The following is a 15,842-nucleotide window of genomic DNA, read 5'->3' on the forward strand; positions in this document are numbered from 1 at the left end:
TGTTAACAGCACCTCAAATTAGAGCCCAGATAAATGCCTCACAGAGTCAGTGGAAGACACATCTCTACATTAACTGTTCAGAGGAGACTGCTCGAGTCCAAATCTGAGATCTTTGGTTACACCTGCTGTGTCTTTCTGCGACACAGAAAAGATCAAAAGATGGTCTCTACATGCATGGTTCCCACTGTGAAGCGTGGAGGAGGTGTGATGGATTGGAGGTGCTTTGCTGGTACACTGTTGGGGATTTTTTCAAAGCTGAAGGTACGTTGAACCAGATTGGCTACCACAGCATTTTGTAGCAACATGCCATCCCATCTCAGGTTTGCGTTTAGTTGGACCATCATTTATTTTTCAACAGGACAGTCACCCCAAACACACCTATGGGCTGCGTAAGGGCTATTTGACCAAGAAGGAAAGTGATGGAGTGCTGCACCAAATGGCTTGGCCTTTACAGTCACCTGACCTAAACCCAGTCTAGATGGGTTGGGATCTGATGGACTGCAGAGTGACGGGAAAAGGGCCAACAAGTGGAAAACCATTTCAGCTGACTATCACATGAAGCTCGTCGAGAGAATGCCTAGAGTGTGCAGAGCAGTAATCAAAGAAAAGAATAGCTATTTTGAAGAATCTAGACTATAAAACATGAGTTATTTCACACTTTCTTTTTACTACATGATTGTTGACAAGAGGCTGTAAGCCTGTACATCATGCCCCTAACTTTAACCTTTGTTAGTGACAAAGGGACAACTATTTTTGACTCAGTTTAAGAAGCACCCTCAAGTGGCCATTGGAGAAACTGCAGTTTTGGGGATTCCCACACAGGCTTCATCTTTAAGCTCTGGAAGCTGGTGCTCAGCTTCACCTTAGATTTAACACAGTATTATAACTACTATATTAAGTTGATAACATTGCAACACATTGTGCTCCCCCACACTTAAATACATCTGTTATGGGCAAAATGTATCCAACAAACAAAGGTGTTTTCAAACCTTTATTATGGGATGTTACATCAGGTGACATAAAAAGATACAGTTATGGATAAGAGGTCCCGATGATGTAAAAACAATACCCACAGGCACTTTTTTTTAAAAAACAGAATGCTCTTCATGCTGGGAATGCAGATGATTAATGTGCTGCTACATACAGTACATGGACAGTTTACACAGTAATAAGATGAGAGGTAAGGCATTGCGTTTAGTGTTGCAAAGGTTCACTTGGCCTAATCACACAAAAGGTAGCAATAATGGTAGTAATATAGTAGTAATATCATTAAAATGCTCAAACGTTTTTTTTATAGCAAGTGAGTTCCTTTAAGAAATATTGAATAAAAGCATCAAATAACTGTAATTTCCCTGAATTTAACAGTAGCTCTTAACAAGGTGCAACATGCTCTTCAGAGTCTATATTTGACCTGATCCTCAAAACTCCCCCACAAAACGGACACCTAAAAGTGTGCTGTAGTTATGTTTAGTACATTACTTCATGACAAAAATCACAAGGCATTTGAACACTGGTATAGCATTCAGAAAAACAGAGTATTATAGTATATGATGCTTCTTAAACGGCTACAAAAAATAGAGAGAAAATAGGTATTGTTACTGTCTGTAAGGTCTTATCAGTCCACACTGGAGCATGTGACTGAACTTTAAGCCACAAAGGGAGACCCCCCTTCCCTAGTTATGTTTGAGTACAGGGGGCAGAATAAATAAAGGCCAGAATGCTGATATCTGCATGACCTCGAGATCCCTGCCCTCGAGTCTAGCCAGCTTCTTCGGGACACAGCTGCACCTCAGTTACCTCGACCACAGCTGGGATTTGTGTAGTTAAGACAACTTTGGTTTTTCCTTTTTGTCCTTTCTGGCCTTCCTGTTTCTGGCACAGGTCTGATCCAATCCAGCCTGATCTGGTCCAGAGTGTTCCTTAATGGGTTTTAAGAGATGGTGCAGATCGTGCTGCTTTGGTTCTTCATGGCCTCCTTTGTCTTTATTTCTCTGGTGATCCGCCTCCTCCTGATACCTTCCAAGTACAAGCTTCGGTCAAACTGTCCGGCACACAGAGGAATGCTGACAAAAATACAAGCAAATACAACATTACAGGTGTTAGAAAGTCAAAATGCATAAAGCACAACTGATCGTTTACCAAATGATCAATTGCAGTCCAGTGAAAAAGAACCATCATTTAAGGCATGGATTTTTGCATTGTAATATTTCAGCAACACTTTAATTTAACCCTTTGCTTAGGCTGCTGCCCCCGCGACCCGGCCCCGGACAAAGCGGATGAAGATGGATGGATGGATGGACTTTAATTTAACTGCAACCCACACAGTGCAACATGAACTTAATAAACCTGGGTAGGCCATCAAATTTGTATGACACAGAGCTACTGTTTTGTGACCACAGCTAAAGATTGTCAGGATTCTTTCACAATGATAACCTTTGCACTACCTACGAAAATCCACGACAGCACAGTTTATTACATCACTAAAGCCTGGAGCCTCTGGGGGACTCTCTTACTCTCCCCCTTTATATGTCACTGCTGCACGTAGTTTCATCCTGTTTGTGTTTCATTCTCTCTCTATTCTACTCTGTTCTGTCTTCTCAAGGCTGCTTCTGCTTGGGGATGACTTTTTCTTCCTTTATTTTCTAAATGCTTAGTCAAAGGAGATTCTTGGGTTTCTACTGATGCAGAGCTCTTAACCTTACAATACAAAGAGCTTGAGACTGACTACTACTGTGATTTGGTGTCACTAAAAAACCCATCTGAATCTGATCTAACATATTACTTCATAAATTGTGTTACTTGTTGAAAACTTGAATGGGATAACAGGAGTGGGAACCAAAAAAAAAAGCTCTTATCTCTTTTCCCTAGACCCTGTGCCAGCGCCTAATCTCAATAAGTCTCCACACATGCCTACACCAGTGACTCTCTAGAAACAAGTGCTAGGCCCAAACGTGACACCGCTGAGAGTGAAGGCTCTCAGTCAAATAGGTCATAGTAAAAGGCAACTTTTACTTATGCCTTCTTTCAGGCTATTAAATTCCAACTTTATGTGAAATTAAATTTAATTGAAAAGGACTACAGCACTAAGGTGTATGTGTGAATGTTAGTGGGACTCACTTGTCTCTTCCTGGCCTGAGTTTGACCTGAAAGACACCAATGACAGGCCGGTGGTCCGAGGTCTTGATGTTTGAGCAGCTGGTATACATGAGTGTTTTTATGTCATTAGCCTGCCTGCTCCTGAATAGGATCCTGTCCTGTGAACACAGAGAGGTTCTATGTGTTTGAGAGCCACTTTAATAGAAATAACAAAGTGTTTTTAAAAAACTTAAGGCGTTTATCTTTTGTCATGTGCGACACGTCTTTGTTCTACTTACTGTGTATGAAGGTGTTCTCTGTTTAGAAGTGGTGTCATAGACATCGCGACCAATGTCAAATTTGTACGTGGGTAAGAAGTGTATTGATGCCTCTTGGAAACCTTTAAAGATTGACCCTGGAGGGACAAACAACTCACAGGATAAGAATCAATGGAAAACAACAACCTATTTCTATAAAAACTTTTGCAACTGTTTAGATGCATAAAAAATCATGTAGGGAAGAAAATCCAAGAAAGTTGGTTCTGCTCATCCAGTCGTTGCATTTCCTGTGGGAAAATCATTTTCATCACTCAGCCAAGCCACTTTTTCAGTCTGAAGTGACAAAATGTTTCTCCCACTGAAAGCGCGACGTCCAGATGAACAAAATCAACTTTCTGAGTTTTTGCAAATGTTGACGCTTTGGCTTCCTATGTGCATACCTTCCTTCATTTCCTTGGAGAGCTGATCGTGCTCCAGCAGAGGGCTCATATCGCCACCTACTGTGGAGCTTATGATGGCCTCCACCTCACTCCGGTCTTTATCCAGCCGAAAGTTAAAGTCTCCAAACCAGAAGACCTGATCGAATCTTGTAGTGACGTCAGCTGCAGTGAAAAATTATATTCCATCAATTTTCACTGAATACTGGCAATTAGTGTTATAAGCACTAAGATTTTAACCACATATAGATCATCAGTAACTGCTGGTACAAAGATGGCCATGGAAACAAATACAAAAATAGATTGTTATATTTATAGAGAAAAACCTTCCTGTACATTAGCCAGACCGCTTATTCCTTCCTCCTGCAAATAATCCTAAACCTAGGTGTCTAGGAATGTTTAATCTAATTACAGTTGTTGCAATCAATCATGTTGTGATTTGATTGAAAAAGAAGGACAATTAGAAAATGAATGCAATGTTTTAAGATTATTTGTCTTATCAGAATGAATGCATGCCACTTTTATACTGTTACATCTTTAAAAGATTAAGTATTCTGATGCATAAACCATCCAAATAGCTTTAACATTTTAAATTATTCACACAAAGTAGCTTCAGAGAGTCTTACATGGTGTGGAGCGGTACGGGTTGGTATCTGGAAGGCCTTTTGGAAGAGCTAGAGCCTCGACAATCTTGTTGTAATCAAGTATTCTCTCGTAGACTTTGGCATCACCGGCTGGGAGAAAAACAGAAAAACACATTAGAAATATGCAACATTGGCCGGCTGTAGGGTTTAAATGCAATACACTAATGTGCAGTGTAAAAAAAAGCTTCTCTGACTTGGAAAAGCTGCTACTAACAGGTAAAATGGGAAGTAACGAAAAGGAAAGAAGTGCCAAAAAAGGTGAAGGCAATCCCCACTGCGCCTTTGGTCTTGATCTGCGAGATGATCCTCGTTGTGACTGTGGCGTGCTCCGCCTCTGTGCAAAAAAATAAAGAAGAAGAAAGGTAAATGGCGTGTATTTGTATAGCGCTTTTCAGGTGGTTCATGTCTGTGCACACAAATCAACATGTCACTACAACAAAATCCTTGTCACAATCCTCTGGCCAGTTATAGTAGGTGGAGCATTTCATCCAAAGCAACAAGGATATCAGTCGAGAGTTGTAAGTTGAAACTAAAGGATCTTTTCAAGTGTTTTGATATTCATATCGACTTGTAAACAGCATTTTAAGTATATTATAGAAAGGTTTAATCTAGAAAACTAAACATTCACAGCTTAGCTTTGATTATTTTTTTCAGATTTTAAAGCTCAAATAATTGATTAGTTAAGAAAATTAATTCAACAGTATAAAAGACCTATCTGAATTAAAGACTATTTAAACCTTTTAAAGCCTGTTTTGAGGAACAAGAAATCAATTTTAATCATTTAATACCTCCAGAAACCCTGTCTTTAAGACAACATGCTATTAAATACACAAGTCACCACAGAAATATGAGCAATTTAGAAATATCATTTCATAATCACCATCCCTCCTGAACTAATACGTAGAGTAGGACAGACCTGAGCAGAACCAGATGAGGTCTCTTCTGACAAATACAGTGAGATATAAAACACCATGTGAAGCTGCATATAACATGACATAGTAAGGTCCCAGACTCTCCTGAAGTCTGGTCTCCCACTCCCTCCTGCACACAAACAAAGTTACATATTAGTAAGCGGAAAATGAAAGCCATTACGGAGTAATTCATCATAATAACCGGCTTTTATTTAAAACATTAAATGATCCACCTGTCAGGACAGCCCTCCTGGACCCCAATAACATAAAAGTCTTGTGCAAATTCAGAGTCTGTTGGAAGGAGGAGATCATCTAAGTTGACTGGAAGGCCCTGAAAATGGCAGGAATTTGGTTATGATTCAGTTTCTCCATCAGAAAAACCTTTGTGAGAGATGCTGCAGGTCACAACATCCTCCCACCTTCTCTCCTTGCATGTTCCAAGTGGCGATGTAGATGCCAACTCTCCTGTCGGGGAAGAGGCGGTCCAGCTCCTCAGCCCCAAGCAAGGCACCACTACCCAGCACGCTGCCCTCCATAAAACTCCTGGATGACGAAAAGTAAAATCAGCACATATATCGAGTTTAATCACAGCTGTAAGGCTGCTATCTCTGAGGTCAGGTCAATAATTTATCTTTATAAGTATTAAAGCAGTGGACTAAGAACCATTTTACCACTCATCCTGTCAAAAACCCTGCTGAATCTCCTCACACCTATGTTCTTCTTTGCTCCAGTAATGGAGGCTGTTTATTCTTATTTGTGCATTTTTAGCTAAAGCAGCTCAGATGTTGATTTCTTTACCACAAAGTATCGCAGACTAACGTGTAAACATTTCAAATTTAGTTTGGAAAGAGGAATGAAAGATGAATGATGAAAGATGAATTAAATCTAACACAGCTTGCAGGGGAGCGTGGGGGTTTTGGAGCTAAAGTGTACTGTAATAAAGGAAAAATAGAAGGGTAATATGAGTATAAAGTGGGTGAGCTTAGAAAGGGCTCATCCAGACAAAAAAACAAAAACAAAACAAAAACACACCCCATCTTACTTCTTTTGTTTTTAAGTGTCACTAGCTTAATACCCTTGAAAGAGACTGGTAAGTAACTACAGTTTAACAGGAAGCTGAGTGCAGTTACTTTAATCTACAGGACATCTTACAATAGAGCCTTCAAATCCAGCACAAGGATGATGACTACAGGTGCATCTTTATATTACCTGCTAAACCTACCTGTTCCTCATATCCTGCGGTCTGATGGGGCTGAGTACGCTGTAGGTGGACCTCATGGAGTTGACAGAGGCACTATCCGACCCCATGTTCTCCAAAAGCCGGCTGTCGCTCAGGTTCCTGTGGAGCCTTTCTCCAAGCTTCTCTCTGGCCGGCATGGCATAATCCAAACAATCCCTGTCAATCCTATTAGCTGCCCTCAAAGTGGCTGACGCAAAGCTCTTCTCCAGAGCAGGCAGTGGTCCGGTGGGTTGCACCGGAGACAGGCGCACCTTGGCGGCCCTCCACTGCTGGACTGTAAGGTCGCTCTGCTGGCTGCGGGGTCTCCTTTCATAGTCAGAAAGACTACTCCCTCTGTCCCGGAAGGCTGGGGATCCAGTTGGAACAGCAGAATGGGGTCTCGCACTGGGATCCCGCTCATTCCTCACTGCAGCTGTACCCTGGATAACGAACCCACTCGGAGCTACAACAGTTTCATCCTCTTTAAGCGAGTCTGTGGAGGAGCCGGTCTCAGCTGGGTCGCTCAGACTCTCTTGGCTGTTTCTCAGCCTCCTGGTTCTCACAGTCTCCTCCAATGAAATGCTTTTGCTGGACTTCGACAGTCTGGGTAGCAAGGGGGGGCGGGGCTGATACGGACTGATCCCTTCCCCTGTGTTTCTAAGCCTAAGGTCATCCTTGTGCCCGTTGGTGGATTTTACATCTACTATGGAGGTATTGAGTTTGCTGCTGTCATTGGCAATTGAGTCTCCTTTACCAGGAGCCTCACAGGAGTGATGGAGGGGGCCGTCCTCTCCATCCTCAGTCATCCTCTTCTCATGTCTGAGTCCAGCTGTGGTGAGGTGGATGAAGCGCTCTCATTTTCAAGTGGCACAAGACCTGTTCAGACACACGGCGGAGTTTGTTTTACTGACATGGCCTTCAAACGATCACTTTACTGTCTGATATACGTTCTGATATCAGCCACGGCAGAGGGTTACTGCATCAAATACCCAATCAGTGGAAACAACAAACATTTTTGATTTCAAGCAATTAAAAGCAAGAGCTGTAGCTAAAAAAGACAAAGCACATGAGCTAACGCAATTACTGCTTGTTTCAACAACTTTAATGCTGAACGAAAAGTCCCGTTAAAGTCTACTTTAACAATTCTACTTAAGCCATCATCTAAATCACGTTTACATACACAACAATGTCATCTGTTAAGCTTTTCTCTTCACTGGATAACAACCTGCAGCTGCAGCTAACAAAGCTAAAATGCTAAAGCTGTGCTAACTATTGCCTAAAGCGTACGTTTCTGTGACCACATTAACAAACGGATAACTTTGGTAGTTTCTGTCGTTTGCACTAACAATTTATGTCTCTTTTATCAGGCTGAAAGTAAAGCTACCTTTTGTGCACTGTTGGTGTCAGGGAGACTGACTAAAAGTAGCTCCGTGACTTCCTTAGCAACGCTTGACAACACAGATTTCTGTTACCAAGAGAGTCGCAGTCTGAACTCAGCATGTATCACAGCGCCCCTGTGTGCTAAGAAGGGGTATTACTTCCATACCTGTGCGTCAACTACTAGGATAACCACCTGCTTTCTCATTTCTGCAGCTTACACATCTTCGAATAATTTCCAGGGAGCTTCTTCTTATACGAGGAGAGAGGACTCCAGGCAACAGACATCTGACCTAAATTAGCCTACTAAGAGGCTAATTTTTACTAAATTTACACTGTAGCTCAATGTGCTGGCATAAGAACTCTGTAACACTGTGAGTGCACATTTTCAAAAGATAAGTATTAGTAATACTTAAAAAACAAAAAGACAAGGCAACTCACCTCTCAGAACATCACCAAAGTTATTGACAACACTGCTCAAATCCAAAGTCCATCCTGCGCTCCTACTCCCTTCCTCTTTTGAGCACCACTTTTTTTGCTTTGGCTCTCTAAATATATCATTTAAAATGCCAAGAAAAAAATGTTATATAATTGACATCAAAAGACTCATGGGTGTTTTATAAAAATGACAGAGAACAAAGGTCAGGAAGCACAAGTAACATGCCCACCCCTCATCAAAATGTCATAAAACATGCCTATTTTAATCAGTGTAGTGTAATACGATTGAGTAGATATTTGCAGCTACAATTTAATTTCTAATTCTCTTACAATTTGTCCACTTTGCCTCACATCACAATCAAGAGCATAGCCTTTGTTCTCAGCGAGTAGACCTAAAGATGACCTAAGCTTTGATCTGCTCAGATCAAAGCTTAGATCATATATATATATATATATATATATATATATATATATATATATATATATATATATATATATATATCCAGTATATATTTGAATGATGTATTTAAAAGTATTAGTCAGCTTACAAAGATTTTTTTAAAGAAACATACTATGGGGCTATAAATTATAATGCTTTAAATTATAATCCAGTCAGATACATTTACTAGTTATTTGGCCATAGTCAGATGATAAAGAATTACGTTTATGGACTCTGAACTTAAACTTCTGACTTTTATTTACTCAATCGCTCAATATTATTGTGCACTACATTGCTAATATCCAAGATCCTCTGTTCTTTAAGTAACTTATTTTGCCGTCATTAGTTTAGCTCAGTTGATTGAAAAAAAATGCTTGTCTGGGTGTTTTCATGAAAAGACAAAAGCTTTTCCATTCACTACAACACGTTAAAGTCAGTCACTTTACAAATAGCACAAAGAAACGGCAGAAAAACGCTGCTGCTGACAAAACAGTGTAAGTCACACTGAATAAACAATGTCAAGGTGTGACCTCCGATTGTTAACCCTTTCACCCATTCCCTGACCCTGTGATGTACGAGAACCGCAGCTGAATGGATTTTCTAAGCTCGCTGGCCCCTGGAAATGTGGACAAAACCCTCCATATTCAGTGCATGTCTATGACACAGCTGCTGACTCAGGAGGTTTGGACAATGGGCTGGTGCGGTCGGGTCTAGTATAAAAGGAAAGGGTTAAACCAGGTAGGATACAGTTTGGTGCAAGAGCAGAAACATCAGCAGCAACCAGCAGCTCAACCAGCAGCTCAGCCAGCAGCCCAATAATCAGCAATATGACTACCACTGGAATGAACATGATGAGCAGGGTAAGAGAATTGCCTTTAAGGTCTTAAACGTGTGTTTATAAAAATATAATATTTATATTTGTAACAGCAACCAATCATGAGGTGTGGCACGAATGGTGTATCGTATAATTTTCCTCCGCTTTAAAGCATCTCTGAGTCCTATTTTTGCTTTCCAGCCAGAGCCTGTGCTTGTTTGGTTCAGTAACTACAGCTTGCAGATATTTCTTCTAGTAAAAAAGCTCTAAAATTCTAAGCCAACAAAATAGAAACAGACTTTGCGAGATAAAATGTCACTATGTACATATTAGCTTCTGTTAAGAGCTTCTCTCATGAGCTGAACAGCTCAGTAAGAGAACTTTGCTGTGCTTTGAGTGCCCATCTGACTCTGTGGATTCAAATGTGTGCACTTCTTGTATAAATGATTTATACTGCTGCTGGGTCTGACCTGATAAAACTAGATTAGTTACCTTTATAGAAAAATCATAGATCGCTCATTCAGACATGGAGCTGACACATTAAGAGTTAACAGAAAGGTATAAATGTCTAAATTGATTTATTCCTCATTAGAAGTTTAAAGCTGCACCTGAACTTTCTACTTAACAGTACTACTGTTGAACTCACCAATTCTTTCAGCTTCAAAAATTAAATGCCTCACATGTGCTCGTTTCCTCTCTCTCCTCAGATCATCTTCTACGAGGACAGGAACTTCCTGGGTCGTTCCTATGAGGTCATGAACGACTGCCCTGACATGTCCTCCTACCTGAGCAGGTGCCACTCCTGCAGGGTTGAGAGAGGCTGCTTCATGGTGTACGACCGCACCAACTACATGGGCAACCAGTACTTCCTGAGGAGGGGTGAATATTCTGACTACATGAGCATGATGGGGATGAACGACTGCATCAGGTCCTGCCGTATGATCCCCATGGTAAGATTTTACGCCAGTCGTCATTTACCCTGGATGACATCATTAAAATACTCTGAGTTAAATCCATTTGTCTTCTGCCTCACAGTACAGGGGATCCTACAGGATGAGGATCTACGAGAGAGAGAACTTTGGTGGTCAGATGTATGAGCTGATGGACGACTGTGATAACATCATGGACCGTTACCGCATGTCCAACTGCATGTCCTGCAATGTGATGGATGGCCACTGGCTGATGTACGAGCAGCCCCACTACAGAGGCAGAATGATGTACATGAGGCCTGGAGAGTACAGGAGCTTCATGAACATGGGATTCAGCGGCATGAGGTTCATGAGCATGAGGCGCATCACTGACTCCTGCTACTAGGCTGTCTTTGCACTAAATAAAGCTGTCATGAACTGAACTACTGGTGTGTTTAAGTCATGGATTATTTTGAGTAGATTTTGAGTACTTACGTTCATTCAGAAATTCTAACGTTTCAGTAATTCAGAAGAAGCAAGTCATTTGCTTTTTATTCTTATTTTCAAACCACATTCTTTCAAAAATCAACTACAAGTGAAATTTGTGCAACCTTTTAGCACAAAATGTTCACTTATATGTACCACAACTTCACTGTCACAGTGAACCTCTTATAACCTTCTTTTCATATCTTTTTACATTAAAAGCCATAGACTGTGGGGCCCAAATTTAGCTCACTGGGATGAGCCAAATGGCTGAAATCGGCAGGCCCAGGTTCAAATATGACCATTGCCACATGTCTTCCCCTCTCTCTCCCTCTGCTTTCCTGTCACTCTTCACTGCATCTATCAAAAAAAATAATTAAAAATTAAAAGGCAAAACAAACCCCAAAAAAACCAAAACATAGACTGTATATTAAAGATGGAAGTAGACATTTATTGTTTAGTTATATTCTGGTCTTGAGCCTAGCCTTTTCACCAGGGGGGCTAAATAAGAGAAACCCTGAGACATTTCAGTTTGATACAACAGAGACCCAAAGCATAGTTTGCTTTTTTGACCCCTCTACTCTAACTGGGACTCAAATTAAAAAAAAAAATGAACATCATATTCTATTCATTAAGGCTTCAAGCTAGAGACTGAGAGCATGAGCACTTTAGAAAAGTGTTTATTGAGGGTAAGAACATTCATTTTCTCTGGTTGTAAACAGTCTTCTTTGTAACCAGAAGAGTCGCCCTCTGCTGGCCATTAGAAAGAATACAGATTTAACTTACAGGCTTATAGGTTACTGGTATGACATTTTTGATTTCTTCTAGAAGGATACTTTAGTTTTTTACAGTATTTGTAGACTTCACCCTTTGTGAAGACTATCTTTCCACAGAACCAAAACACACACTGAGTACTTATGCTTGTAAAGAGCAGTAAGTGTTTCTGAGCATGCTGTAAGAAGGAGGCCTTCATTTAGAGTCACTGTAAATTTCTGGGCCTGTAACTATCTGTAAAGCCTTTTGTTTAATAGCAGAGAAATCATAATACATGATGCTGATCTGCAGCTTTGTTGTTTATAAAACAATAGTTGCAATTGTTGAAATAAAGGAAGTTTAGTCTCACTCTGAGTAGAACTAAAACAGTTGTGTCTAGAGTCTTCTATAGTAAACTTGGACAATGGCATGTAAATACTTGCATAGCTGAAATTCTCTGATTATATTTACATTGTACCAGTTAGGTTTCAGCGTGAGTTGTTATTAGATCCAAATGTTATTGTTGGACCACCTAGGTTTGTTTCTGCAAGACTGTTTCCCTCAGTCCTGTTCTCATTAGAGCAAAAGAATAGAGCAGGCATACAGGTAAGCACCCTGAAAGCACAGTGTATATACAGCAGCTACATAATAACAATATGCACATGGTCTGTTTTTATTCTCTATTTGTTGTTCTGACATATTGATATATCTCAACAACCATGACATTTGGTGATGGCGTGCATGTTTTCTGAATTTTCACATGGCCTAACAGCAGTTGATTCTATCATTTCAGTACAAAGAAATTAATTACAAGACACCAAGATTCATCAGGTCCATGCAACATTTTCCCAATTTTCTGTTGTCAAGTTTTGCTGTGGCCCATCTGCTTCAAAGTTTGATGTGTAGCACATTCAGAGATGCTCTTCTGCATATTGTGGTTGTAAAGCAGTCTAGTCTGTATTTCGTGGTCCCAGTAGATCACGAGTTTCTCAACTATCAAGACCATTTGGCACCAACAGCTACACCACTTTCTTTTTTTTTTCTTTTATAAAAAGGTACTTTAATTTAGCAATACACACAAACAAAAAAAAAAAAAACCCAAACACCCCCCCCCCCCCCCCAAAAAAACAACAACAACAAAAAAAAAAACAACCAAACAAACAAAGATACTACGCACTAACGATGACATAATGGCACAGTGAAACCCGCAGATCTGCTCGGTCTGGGGGAGCTCCCCTCCACCTCTTTACAGGTCCCATGTCGTTAGGTTTTTACTACTGTCCACTCAGCACTTTACAGTCCATCCCTGATCATATTCGGAAGGGTATTTCCAGTCTCTTTTATAAACTACCTTAAAAAAAAAAAACTAAAAAAAAAAACGTGACCACGTCCTTAGCAGACCTTCCTTCTTCCAGTAGTTGTGTGAATATCTCATCCCATGTTACCACCTTCAACAAATCTCTCCCACTTCCTCCAGTTTTTATGAAATTGGTCCATTTTGAGGTTAAAAAAAAAAGTAAATTTTTCCATTCTATATATTTCCTCCATTATTCCTATCCAATCTTTCTTTGTTGGGGGCTCTTTCTCCAGCCACCTCCTGGTAAGCGCTTTTTTGCCAAGCTACACCACTTTCATAGTCACTTAAATCTGTTGCTTGGTCATTTTAACTCTAGATGCCTAAATGTGTCTAGCTAATTAGATGTTTGTGTTAACAAACAGCTGATCAAAGTAGCTGGTGAGTGTATTCTGTTACAATGGTGGATGCTCCTATTAAATATGGTCAAACCTTCAAATAATGAGGCCAGGATGTTGAAGAAATCTTTATGAGCCAAACGCTCAGGCTTCAGGCAGCTCTAAATAACACAGTTTATTTCTGCTCTTGTGATATCAGTATGAAGGGATGTCTTGTTTATTCGAATACTGAATAAACTAAGGGGGGCACCAAGGCCTAATATAACATGGAGCTGGAAAACAAGTTAGCCTGTCCCTTTAAGTGATTCTTAAATTATTGTTTGACTTAAAGTCACCTTTTTTTAAATTCATGGTTCTGTTCACGGAGCAGTTTTCACTTTTAACTCTGACACTGTTTTAATTTAGACGAGAGAGAAAACAATTTTTGACTGTTTTAATATTGATGTAATGTGCACATAACCTGCATACTACAGAAAAAATGTCACCCTCCATGATGCCCTATTATATAAAAAACGTGTACGTCTACCATTACAGAACTCAAACTACTACGGTGCTTAAAGACAGCCACAAAGAGCCGTCAGTATGGCTGTAGACTCTTAATCCTGTGAAAGTGATGAGAAGTAATGTCTGTTGTATGAGGATGACATACTAAAATTTAGATTTTGGTTTGTTTTCGTTAATTGTCCTGCGTGGGTCCTCGTTTAAATTAGTGATATAAAAGTCTCAACAATAACGACAAAAGAAATATGCACAATTCACTGCCTGTCTCGTAATTTTTTTAGTTCCCATTCCTCCGAGGAGCATATTAGCAGTGCATGTCTTTCTATCATTCTTTCTCACTCTTCTTTCTTTCCTTTCCACTCTTCCTCCAGAGAACAGCCAATCCAGTGAGCAAGCAGGGAATCGATGCCCTGATACAAGATTCAGCCTAATGAGGATCAGAAACATCTTAATAAAGACCCATAATCCACCACTTAATCCCTCATTACAGAATCATCTGCATTCTCTCGTCCTGCTCCGTACCGCCGCAGCGACAGCACATTCTGGTCCATTGTTCTGCTTCGCCTCATCTCTCACCCAGGGCTACGTCTCCCTTTGTCTCCCTTCGGTGTCAGTTATATTTGATCTGCTCTCATTAGACTTTCAGACGAGGGCCTGAAAATAGTGCTTTTGTGAGCACTTCTATGCTATCTCTTGTCTGAAATGGAAAATGAGACATATGCTTAATGAGGAAAGGATGGACTGGGACCTGCCGTCTGACAGCGAGATAGGAAGCGTATTGTGTGGAGGAAGTGCTGTGACCGATACTGTTAAAGGACACACTTTCTAGGCAACATCCGTGTCAGTAATTATGACTTCTGAGAATGTGAAAATTACTGTGAAGTGAGACAGATGGATTAACGTTTCATGCTGAACCCTGGAGACACTCGGAGTCGAGGTTTTTACTTTTGTGCAGCATTAACAAAAAAGTTACAGGAGTTTTACATATACTTCGTGCTATGGAAAGCTAGTTTCACCTTAGAAATACACAAATGTATTGTGTACGTAACACGAAAATAAACAAAAGCATGTGAAACATAATATTATTACGATTGTATGACTAAATACAATGACAAAAAAACTTAAGTAAAGATAAAGTTTCTTACAAAAGAATACCTGAAAGAGCTCTAAATACTCTAACTTCTGCCCACAAAACCTGGAAAGAGTCATACTCATATTATCCATGTTAGATATCAGTGATAGCCTTTAGCATGGCCTGATCAATGCAGAAATAATAATACAGTAATCCTCTCTGTAAAGTGCATGGAGAGCAGTGCTGTGTAAATGTGTAAAGACATAGCCACCAAAACATCCTCTACTTTTTATTGAGGTCCTCTGTTAACTCCTCAAATTGGACATTTTCACAGTCATCATGTTAGAAATTTTGAAACATGATAAACAATGGGTGGATCTGGCTGAAAAATGGAGAACACTGCATATTCATATGATAGTGACTTAAAAGCATGCTCCACTTTATCCTCCTTTGTGACTCAAATGAAAACCATAATTTACAAAAATAACATCATATAAATTAAATAAAAAGTCAAACCTATCAACTGAGACTGTGAACTCATGAGAAAAGCTTTTACTGTGATCATAGTTCAGCGGAGTCAAGGCTTTAACAAGAGACAACAAGAGACATTTCCCTCTGCTAGCCATTAGAATTAATAATAAATTATAATACTTTTGCCTTGGATTCATTTTTTAAATATGGCCTGGTTCTGCTGTTTCTTCCTGCAGGTGTTTTTCCGTCACCAAAGCAGTTGCTAATAGGGGGGTCATATGATTGTAACCAAGGGTCCAAAAAACAGGGACCATTACAGTTTGTCCTGCT

General features: G+C 40.0%; 2 protein-coding genes across 2 annotated transcripts; one reads left to right on the plus strand and one right to left on the minus strand.

The window, feature by feature from the left end:
* Positions 1–1,833: 1,833 nt before the first annotated feature.
* inpp5e (inositol polyphosphate-5-phosphatase E) lies at positions 1,834–8,052 on the minus strand. Its single transcript, XM_085295221.1, has 11 exons — positions 7,949–8,052; positions 6,568–7,440; positions 5,765–5,888; positions 5,579–5,676; positions 5,351–5,475; positions 4,649–4,768; positions 4,417–4,524; positions 3,794–3,955; positions 3,375–3,490; positions 3,118–3,254; positions 1,834–2,063 (listed from the first exon to the last, which is right to left on the minus strand). Exons 2-11 carry the CDS (start codon positions 7,368–7,370, stop codon positions 1,931–1,933), a joined length of 1,926 nt encoding a protein of 641 aa, XP_085151347.1. The 5' UTR covers positions 7,371–7,440; positions 7,949–8,052; the 3' UTR covers positions 1,834–1,930.
* Positions 8,053–9,526: 1,474 nt separating this feature from the next.
* LOC146562954 (gamma-crystallin M2-like) lies at positions 9,527–10,983 on the plus strand. Its single transcript, XM_085295222.1, has 3 exons — positions 9,527–9,678; positions 10,340–10,582; positions 10,668–10,983. The coding sequence occupies exons 1-3, from the start codon at positions 9,646–9,648 to the stop codon at positions 10,944–10,946; spliced, it is 555 nt and encodes a 184-aa protein (XP_085151348.1). The 5' UTR covers positions 9,527–9,645; the 3' UTR covers positions 10,947–10,983.
* Positions 10,984–15,842: the final 4,859 nt, after the last annotated feature.

This window comes from Mchenga conophoros, linkage group LG12 (genome assembly GCF_057382185.1).
Source record: "Mchenga conophoros isolate Kocher_MC1m ecotype Shallow Benthic linkage group LG12, M_conophoros_male_GT1.1, whole genome shotgun sequence".
NCBI lineage: Eukaryota > Metazoa > Chordata > Actinopteri > Cichliformes > Cichlidae > Mchenga > Mchenga conophoros.